The sequence below is a fragment of the Trachurus trachurus genome (assembly GCF_905171665.1).
Source record: "Trachurus trachurus genome assembly, chromosome: 11".
Taxonomy (NCBI): Eukaryota; Metazoa; Chordata; class Actinopteri; order Carangiformes; family Carangidae; genus Trachurus; species Trachurus trachurus.
In genome coordinates this window covers 15,073,478-15,083,633 of record NC_139904.1, presented here as the reverse complement: position 1 = coordinate 15,083,633, position 10,156 = coordinate 15,073,478, and the positions used below count along the sequence as shown (strand labels likewise).

The window sequence follows — 10,156 nt, the reverse complement described above, 5'->3', positions numbered from 1 at the left end:
CCCTGTTTTTCCTTTTCATTCCCTCTTAAATACGACTGCAGTCCTTACATTAAGAGAGAAAGACCATTGTACTTGTGTGCTTGGTTGTGATGCAGGTCAATAACAGTTTTGAATCTTCTCACACAGCCTTGTTGATGAAAAAGCTAATAAATATGACATTTTCCTACAATTTTATGTTCATGAAAAATGATTTACCTTAGTTATTTACCTTGTATTCAGCTGGTATATTCTGTAACGGGATGTTTGTAGGACACAGACATATGACCTCATTTGCTGGAGGAAATTCAAACAATACAGGAGCTGTTTTTTTTGTGTGAATGGGGGTCTCTGCTCAGCAGCAGCTTGCTGTAGATTAATTCAAGGTCACTACTGCACAGTGTGGTGTTGATGTCCACTGATGTCTGCAAACTCCCTCGAGTGAGACACATCAGCCACGTACATCTGTCAGAACCAAGCTTTCACTGCATGGGTCCTTAATGTGTGCACTTTTCTCTCGCCTCCCTCTCACAGGAAACGTAAACATTTGTGCCAGGTTCACTTGTCTTCGAGGTTACCAGGTCATGTTGACGCCCGGTCCTGCAGCTGCAGCCGGTGGGTGGCTGCATAATGGAGGGAGATTACCTACATTTTACACTCGGAGACTGACTGCTGTTACCTTTTTTTTTCTTTAAAAAAAAAAAAAAAGGCCCATTTCATGTTCTCTTATTTCTGATGTCATGTTAGAGTTCTTGGTTTTATTGACTGGCAAACCTTTTTCCTCCAGTACAACATAAGGAAAACTGTTGACTGCTATGAGATAATAACAGAACGTTATGAGGCAGAGTTGTTTTCGAGGCAAATGCAGAGACTGCTTGCCAAAAAACTGCCTCCGACGGGAACACGCATCAGCGGTTTTGCATGAATTTACCTCTAAAACAACTCTGTCTCGTAACGTTTCGTTATTATCTCATAGCGTGCTGAATGTGCAGGTCACAACTTGTCCATGAGGGCGTTTTTGGAGTTGTTGGATTGTGTATTTGATGAGTTTGATGAGGGAAACCAAGAAATCCCATTAGCCTCCGTCCATAGTGTAGCTCTGAGCAGCTCTGCTCCGCCGTTCTAAAAATAGCTTGCAGCGATAATTAAAGGTAACGAACCTACTCCTAAAACTATAGGGATTATGGCAATGGGCCAATTTGCCCAAATGTTGAACTATCCCTTTAACAGGGACGGTGATGTAATTTTTTTTGTTTGTTAAATTTTTGATTTGAATGTAAGTGACAAGTTTCTGATAACTCATAGCACTCAGTTTCTTATGTTTAATCACATTTTTACAAAACAAGGCAGTTCATAAGGTTTTACAGGTTCATGCTAGTTCAGTTCAACAGGACATTACAAAGGTGGCCACTCCAGGTGTGTTGCAAACGACAGCTGCCATTTAAGGTGCTGTGTGTGCACACCTGAATGTAAACATTGTAGCCATGATTAATACAAGAAATAATAAATACTAAGTACCGGTAGATAAGAAGCAACAGAAGGGGAAAGGAAGAATAGTAATGTAGATATGTCAATATGGTTACAGTGTAAACTTGGAGTGCAAATACAATATATAATACTGTGAATAATGCATTGTCACTCTACTGTAACTAGTGAAAGGCACAGAGTACATACATATAGCACAACAGTATATGTATTATTTATTTTTATACAGTCGTAGCATATGTATAATAACAGCATAATAAACTTTTTTTTATTATTATTACACTATTATAACAAGGCAATAACAATACAATTGTCTATATCACATATGTTGTGCAGTCACTGCTGGTCTGTGTCAACGTGACTGTGAAATGTGTTAATGTTTTTGTTGGCCTGCTCCCAATGTTCACACCTGCACAGTGCCACCTGACAAATAACAACTGGAGAACATGGCATCAGTGCTTATATATTAATTTATTTGGCCACCGCTTAGAAGCCTGATCACACCTGATGACAGCGACGCTTCATTCAGACTTTCAAACTTTCTGACCCCTCTCTTGCTTTCACTGACACTCCCTTTTAACTCTGTCAAACCTTCAAAACATGTCATTGTCATCCACTTTTGGCAGTAAGAGGCCCTTTCACCTGCTCAAGCAGTTATCTTATGCACCTGATGGTAACATCATCCCATTTTTGCATGTGACAAGTGATTCACTCTTACAGCATATAGCAATCTCATTATGTGACGATGTAAGGTACGCATTCTAAGCTTTGTGTCTCTGGCTGTAATAGGCCTATGATGCCACATCTCATAAGCTTGTCCGTCTTATCTGCATTTATTCCAGCACGAGCAATAAAGTGTACAAAAGCAAACAGAATGTTCCTGGTACACTGTGGTATAACTTTTTGGCATCAGCTAAATTAATGTAGTGTAAGTCTTAATTTTTTAACCTAGAAATTGTTACAGAAATGTTGTAACTGCCATTTCACACATTTTACTACTTGGTTCTATAATTTGATTAATAGCAGAAATGGTGGTAAAATAGTATAATTTGTCTTAAATATGGACGATGTGTTAAATCTGGTTTCAAGATTACATCATTGTTTTATATTGTTTGTTTTAGGCCATATGACTTTTTTCTTTTTCTAAGTACCATACATTTTGGGGGATTTTTCGCCTTTACTGGATAGCACAGTCGAGAGAGAGACAGGAAATGGGGAGGGGAGAGGGGGAATCACATGCAGGAAAGGGCCGGTCGATGCGGGATTCGAGCCGGCGCCGACTGCAGTGAGGATTGTAGCCTCAAATACATGGTGACAATTATGGGGTGGCTGCTTTACCAGAGCGGCATGAATTTTTTTTTTTTTGAGCGTGTGTATCAAGTTGTTAACACACAGAAAACAAAGTCCTGTTCAACTTCAACCATTCGTTTATTTCGTCATTAATACATTTTTAGTTTTTCAAACATGTTTTAAAAAGAGAGAGAAAGAAACACAAACATGCTGAGTTTCAAATAATACACATATGAAAATCAGTTTTCTTTTACTGATTATTAATGTTGACTGGTCTATCAACTTATCATTACATAGTTGTGGGGGCTTTATGGTAGATTAAGACGTCCATAGAAGGAAATTGTACAAACGTGATGTTTTGGACTGTGTGGCAAACGTCGATGTTGCCTCGTGTTAACGTCTCTTGAATATTTTTGCTCATGATGATATGCGCAGACATCTGCCCTGCCTGCTCTTTCTAGGCGTGTCTTTTATAGGCAGAGTAGAGAGGTCAGCACAGCACTAACGATATCATAAGCAGAAACAAACCAACATAAACCATACTGAAAATGGTCTAAAACACAACTGCAGGCTGGATTATTATACTGCTTCATTGTGTCCCTATATGATTACGAACGGTTGTTGTCCGCCTGTGAAACCGGTTCTGATTTGCAAACCCAACACCCCCCCCGCCCTCACTCCCCCCCCCCCCCCCCCTCAACACACCACACACACCAGGTGCCGCGTGCTGTTCCCCTTCCACAGCCACAACACCGACACGTGCTCGTGCTGCCGTTGAAAGTGCTGCGGGATCTACTCGCCAACCAGCCAACGGGCGCCGAGAACGCCGCCGATTGGTCAAGCCCCCGAGCCAATCAGGACGAAGCGAACCCGCCCTCAGCCAATCAGGATTCGGCGTGCCTGTTCAGCACGTGTAGCGACCGTTGCGCTCCGTGGGTACACTTTTATTGCAGGTTGGAGATCTGACAAGTCGACGAAACACACACACACAGACACACACGGACACACGGGCAGCAGAGCTACGGACGGCAGCAGCAGCAGCAGCAGCAGCAGTAGGGAGGGACCGGGAACTGGATAACAAGAGCAGCCGCTGCGTGTTGTTTACGTATATCAGCCAACGGACAGAGTTGGCAGTTATCTTTTTTTGTTGTTGTTGAAGTTGTCTCTTCAACTTGTTCAAGAGGAAGCGTTTTGAGTGAGGTGCCTTTCTTTCTCAAGCGTTGTGTCCTTTTGTTTTGTCGTCTTTTTGTGAACCCGACTCCACTCCGGCTTGAAGGTAGGAAGCTTCTCCTCCGATCCCTGATATATTTCTGTTTCTGCCATTCTTCATACTCAATTTCATCTCGTTCAACGTTAAGTTACGTATTATTATTAGCCTCTTATTCGACTTTAGCTAAATATATTTATAAACTGCGCTCACATGGCCCAACTGGTGTCTGTCTGTTGGCACACGCACACGCACATGCACGCACGCACGCACACACGATGTGTATAACCGTGTAGTGTGTGTGAGATAACATATCAACACTGACCATTTGTTAGTTTGTCCTCCATATTGATTATCTTCCACTCCCCCAGACCAGTGGGGACATTATTGGCAGCTGTTTGGCAACAAGTACACTGACCATTTGTAGTGTGTGTGTGTGTGTGTGGGTGTGTATGCGTGTGTGGGTGTGTTTTGGAAATTTTTTTATAGCTCAATTTTGAGATACTGATATAAATAAATAACTTAAGGCATGTATACACCCTTCACTGTGGAGCAACGTGTTGGTTTACGCATGCGTGTTACATAAGTATTGTTTCAGAATATTATTTTTGGAGTGATATGGCCAGTTCTGACCTTATCTTTTAAACATGTCTTACGTAATTAAAGTGCACAACTTTGTAATATACAAACAGAATGTCTGTGCTTGTTTCATGAGCATTTTCTGACTGATATAATTATCAGGGTTCCTACGCAAGTATGGAAAGTATGGAAAAGTATGGAATTTGATTTTATACATTTCCAGGTCTTTAAAAGTATGGAAAATGGAAACTATTGTATGGAAATATATTTATTTTATGTAGCCTATCTTATCTTGGTTTGTTCTTATCTGAAGTTATTTGAGTTAATTATTTTGTATGCGCTATTGTACCGAGCTACAATCTCCTGGAAATTATTTGATTGCATAATGGCATACCCATTCAGAATAATGAAAACAAATGATAAATTGTATGCTTTTTTATATATTATGCACGTCTACAGGTATTTACTTAAATATCACAAATTATTTGATTTTCTTTTACCGAGAAGTCTGGAAATTAGGGTCTGGAAAAAGTATGGAATTTGGAAATTTCTAATGTGTAGGAACCCTGAATTATCTTCTAAATGTATCAGCAGTCATCCCCAAAAGCAGCAAAACTGAGATTTTTCATAATAACTACTATGATCTTTCATGCAGGCAATTATCACTTTTCACAGAATGTTTTATAAAGAAGTCACCTTAGAAATGTTGATATAAATGTTTTTGTTTTTCACAACTGGAAGGGTTGGACTTACTTGTCTGCACCTGTAAAGTTATTCCCCCTAATTGAAATTTTCCTGGGTGACCATTACTTGTTTGACATCAGAGACATCCTACCTATTAGATTTTGAATAATTCATAATATTCATGAAGCAGCTCTGTTCCAATCACCTAATTTTCTCTACTTTATCTTCCCGTCTCCACAGATGAATTCATTGGACAGCTCTTCCAAATGGCCGTCTTATGACTCGCTACCATCCACCTCCAGCTTTGTCTTCAGTGAGAGTGACCAGACTGAGGATGAAGCAGACATCTTCTCAGAGGGCGAGGGGGACAGTGGAGGAAGAAAGTTCCTTTCAGCTGATGAAAGAATCGAATTTTCCCAGAATGACTGTCATTTCCCAGCTCACTCAGATCACCCACATTTGAGGTTAAAGAGTGACCAGACTGAACACTGCCCTAATGAAACGAAGCATCCTGACTCAGCCTCATCCCCTAGAGCTGCCACATTAGGCTCACCAGCGATGACACCAGGGGACCTGGCCTTCGCACACAAAGTAAGAACCCTTAAAGTGATACCTAGCTCCTTTGTCAGCCAAATAACAGATCAGTCATTATAGTAAAGCTTGTTTTCTCTTTTTTTTTCAAAGTGTACAGATTTAAACAGGTTTATCCATCCTTTGCTTGAGCTTCTACATGGACTGAAGACGGGACGATTTGACAAAGGTATGTTGCAGAGCAGAATCAAACGCGAAATCTCTTTGAAATCTCTTTTCATGCATCCAGCCCTAACGCCTACTTATCTATACTTTTTAATGGTTTAACAGGTTTAACTAGTTTCCAGCAGAGCGTGGCCATCGATCGATTGCAGAGGATTCTTGGGATTTTGCAGAAGCCTGAAATGGGGTAAGAAGAGCAAACATAATATTATGACAGTAATGAAAATATAACCACTGTGTTGTTAATTGTCACTAAAGCTTGTTCCTTAACCCTTCTTCCAACAGTGAGAAATACCTCCGCAATCTGCTACAGATAGAGATGATGCTAAAAATCTGGTTCCCTCAGGTGGCATTTCGGCCCATAGAAACACCAACACAGACCATCACTCCCCAGCTACCACAACACTGGTGTCAAAACCAGCTCCACATGCCAGTTAAGGTGAGACTCATCCTGGTTGTTACCAATAGAGAGAGACCCTACAAGAAGTGTGTATTAATTAAATCATGGACCTCATGATCTAGAGATGTTAAAATAACAATCCTGAACCATATTTTCTATTAAAATTTTATTTTATTTTTTACAACCAATCACATGCATTTGAATTGTATCATGAGAAAGATTTAAAAAAAAATATTAGGAAGAACTGCATAAACCATATTTTTATACATACTCCTCAGGCTTACTGTTTCTTTGATAGATGTGTGTTTAAAGAAAGAAAACTAGTTTGTAACCTAAACATTTCTCAAAGAGCACGGCTTGAATTTTGAGTATAGTCTTCTGGTAAGATCTTGTTTTGTTAAAGCTGTTTTACTTTGTCATTCCAGAAAAGAAAACTGAACTGGCAGAGTCCCAAACAAGCTGGCAAAATACCAAACAAGCATAGGCTCCATCCATATGAAAAACACGAGGGCTGCCACGCTTCACTCGACAGCGTTTCCACATGTTTATCCGTTTCACCTAAAAAACGGAGGACACCAGAGGAGGAAACCGTTGAACCAGCTAGGTGCAGCTGTGAAGATGGATGTGAGTTTACAGACAGCACTAGCACTTTAAGCAGGCCGTCATATTTATGTAGCAAGAGACCAAATGAGAATGGGTGGGCTGAGATCTCCCCGCCCCTCTCCCCTTGTAGAAGCCCAGCTACACAAGACAGTTCAGTGTCCTCCAGCAACACCATTACTACAAATGACTCACCTTAGCTGGCCTTAGCTGACCTTGCTACCACATGGAGGTGCCACAGCATGCCGGCCAGAGTGAAGGCAGAGAGGGCAGACATGATTACATAAGCATAATGTTAGGTGCAGCCAGTCTGCGATGGCTGCGCGCCACCTTAAACCAGAAGAGGAAGTGGAGAAATGCAGTCAGACTCTCTTATAGCCCTAACTATTCAGTGTGGTTTTTGATAACACCAGAGTTATTGCACTATATTACAAGGAATTACACATTGTTCATCTGTAAGAGTATGACTCTTGTCCTCGTGGACTAACTTAAAAGATATTGGAAATACTTTTGAAGTGTAATGTGTTAAAGCAGCCTGTGCTTATTTGTTTGTACTTTCTTTTTTATATCGTTGAACACAGCTCTAACAGTAACAGGACAAGATATCACATCGCTGGTGAGATACAGCAACAGCAGACATCACTTTCAAAAAAGTGAGAAAATACAGAGGATCTTTGTCGGTGCAGTTCAAAACTGAAACAATGATTTCCTCAAATGTATTTACAAATCTGCTGGTTTCAGCTTCTTACAGATTTGTCCATATGGTTGTAAGCTGACTATTGATTTTACATGTTACAAGCACGTGTTACTGTTTTGTTACATTTTCATCGACCAAACAATGAAAAGATGAATGGAGAAGATAATTGGCAGCTTAATTTGTAGTGGAAATAATTGTTACTTGCAGCCCTAGAGCAGTTAGACAACAGCTGTAGTTCAATCATAAACACTGTAAATTAAAAGTGACATTTAACAACATTAAAATAGCTCTTGCCAACTGCTTCAATATAATGTACATTAAAGGCTTGTAGCTGCTGCCCTAATCTGCCAAACATAACCATTCTGCATTATCACCTTACGTCAGTCCCAACTTATTTATATAGTTAACACACGCACACACCATTGTTTCTATTTAGATAAAGAATCTAAATCTAAATGTAGTTGCACTTGTGGTTAAAATGTGTGCTGCACAGAAAATACTACAGCCGGTGTTTATTGAGGAAATATGAGGAAGATGTTTGACTGGATGTCACTGTGTCAGTTGCTGCTTTAAGTAGCCTGCCAGTGAGTGGGTGTGTTTTGATTAGAAAGACTTGAAAATGTAGTATTTTTTGTACACATGTGAATTCTGAGTGACCTTTTTTTAAAAACATAGAAGCATAAAGAGACATAATATATTTGATCCTGTTTGAGTTTTAAGAATTGATGCAGCTGCACTTTGGATGACAATAAGGAAACTGCTGACCAAACAAACCAAAAGAGGTTATGTATTGGCAGACTTGTGTAGTCGTTCGTTGTGTGTTACACCTGAGATGAGTGCTTCACAGGTGCTTGAGTGAGAGAATTTGAGGAATATTTGTAATTTCTGAAGTAAATTTATTTTACTGTTCACACAAAATGTAAAGTGTCATCTGGGCAAAGAACAGCTTCTGTCATTTGGATTTGTATCACAAATCTCTACCACTCAAAGTGCTTTTGAGGAATAATATCTTTGCGGTATCATAAACAAAACGCCATCCCTGAACACATCAGTTACGTTTGATGGCATGTGGGTATTGTTCCACCATATTATAAATCAGATATCATTCATGTTGAATGGCATTTCATCTCTGGTAGTTTGTCACCAGTCAGCCTTAAAGGTAATGATAAACATGCCTATAGTTTTCAGCAATCAATCAAGATAATGTATTATTATTTATCAGTTGTAAAAAATAATAATCATCTCACCACTTATGTCATTGCAAACCAAATGTGCTGCTGTGTAAGTTAAGTGTCCCTCAGGCTTCAACATTAGTGCTTTTCATTGGCCTAGGATTAGGTCATTTAAAGTCAAGATTGTAAGCATGTGACAGAGAACAAAAGTATAGTGTAGTGATGTTTTGGCATATTAAATGACATTACGTAGCAACCTTTAGGGCAGGTTTTGCTGTGCTGGGTTGTACATCTGTGAAACATAATTTGTGAAATACAAGAACACTGAAAGTTGAGTAAAAAAATCTTATTCCTCAGTTATATGTCTTTAATGTTTTTTTGTTGTTGTTTTTTTTAGCATCCTTTGTTTTAGGCTATTTCTTTGTTTCTTATGATAAAATTGTCATTACTTCCAATTGATTGACAAATGCACATATTTTTATATAATAAATGAATGATGTTCATCAAAATACAGCATGTCTGTTGTTTCTCTTTCTCTTAAATAATTAGATTATTAATTTGAATAGATTTAAAGGTGTATACATTGCATCACCTAGAAATAAAAATGTTAATGCATGATATACCGTAAATGCTAGTTAAATCAGTCTCAATGATAGTATTTGTGAGTACATTTATTATGTTACAGTAAAAGTAGTTGTTTTTGGTCTAACACTATGTCAAACACATAGATCCTGGATCTGCACTGAACATTTTGAAAAATATCAGACATAAACTATTTGAGAGACAGGAGGAACAAGGAGTCCTTCAACAGATGGTCTGCCCCCCTGCTGAGCGTTCAACATCATGCAGTCAGCGTGGGATTACATGAAGAGACAGAAGACACTGACAAATGATCGTGTGTGGCAAAGCAAGTCCAAGAAGCTTTCAACAACGCTCCTGGCACATAGTTTGAAAAACAAGTGTGTGGAAGTAGACACAAGATTTTTTTCCCCTCGTTTCCTGCAGCTTTGATGAATAAAAAGTATTAATAGCCTATTGCCGTCGCAGCAGTAGGTTCATTACCTTTGATTATCGGTGCATGCTCAGCGACACAATGGAGGTGAATGGTACAGTTCCCCTGTCCCTCATCAAGTACACAATCCAACAATTCCAAAACACTCTGAAGTTGTGACCTGCACATTCACCACACTATGAAATAATGTAACATTACAAGACAGAGTTGTTTTCGAAGGGAAATGCATAGCCAGAAATTCATCCCAGACACGGCTGCTGGGTGTGATTTCAAAAGCACAAGTAGTTCTGAGTATTTGCTT

The 10,156-nt window shown here is 39.4% G+C and overlaps 1 protein-coding gene across 2 annotated transcripts; it reads left to right on the top strand.

Annotated features, from left to right (window-relative positions):
- The first annotated feature begins 3,744 nt into the window (after positions 1 to 3,744).
- ciarta (circadian associated repressor of transcription a) lies at positions 3,745 to 9,314 on the top strand. Of its 2 annotated transcripts, XM_083982219.1 has the most exons (7): positions 3,745 to 4,027; positions 5,462 to 5,812; positions 5,906 to 5,981; positions 6,083 to 6,161; positions 6,260 to 6,413; positions 6,800 to 6,998; positions 7,556 to 9,314. In XM_083982219.1, the coding sequence occupies exons 2-7, from the start codon at positions 5,462 to 5,464 to the stop codon at positions 7,669 to 7,671; spliced, it is 975 nt and encodes a 324-aa protein (XP_083838345.1). In that variant the 5' UTR covers positions 3,745 to 4,027; the 3' UTR covers positions 7,672 to 9,314. The 2 variants fall into 2 exon arrangements, with proteins under 2 accessions (XP_083838345.1, XP_083838344.1); XM_083982218.1 differs by having other exon boundaries at positions 6,800 to 9,314.
- Positions 9,315 to 10,156: the final 842 nt, after the last annotated feature.

Bases quoted from the DNA above. Each gene is read 5' to 3' on its own strand.
- ciarta (XM_083982218.1), top strand. From the start codon at position 5,462: ATGAATTCATTGGACAGCTCTTCCAAATGGCCGTCTTATGACTCGCTA. The intron at 5,813-5,905 runs GTAAGAACCCTT...TTTTTTTCAAAG, and splicing joins ACCTGGCCTTCGCACACAAA to TGTACAGATTTAAACAGGTT. The intron at 5,982-6,082 runs GTATGTTGCAGA...ATGGTTTAACAG, and splicing joins GACGGGACGATTTGACAAAG to GTTTAACTAGTTTCCAGCAG.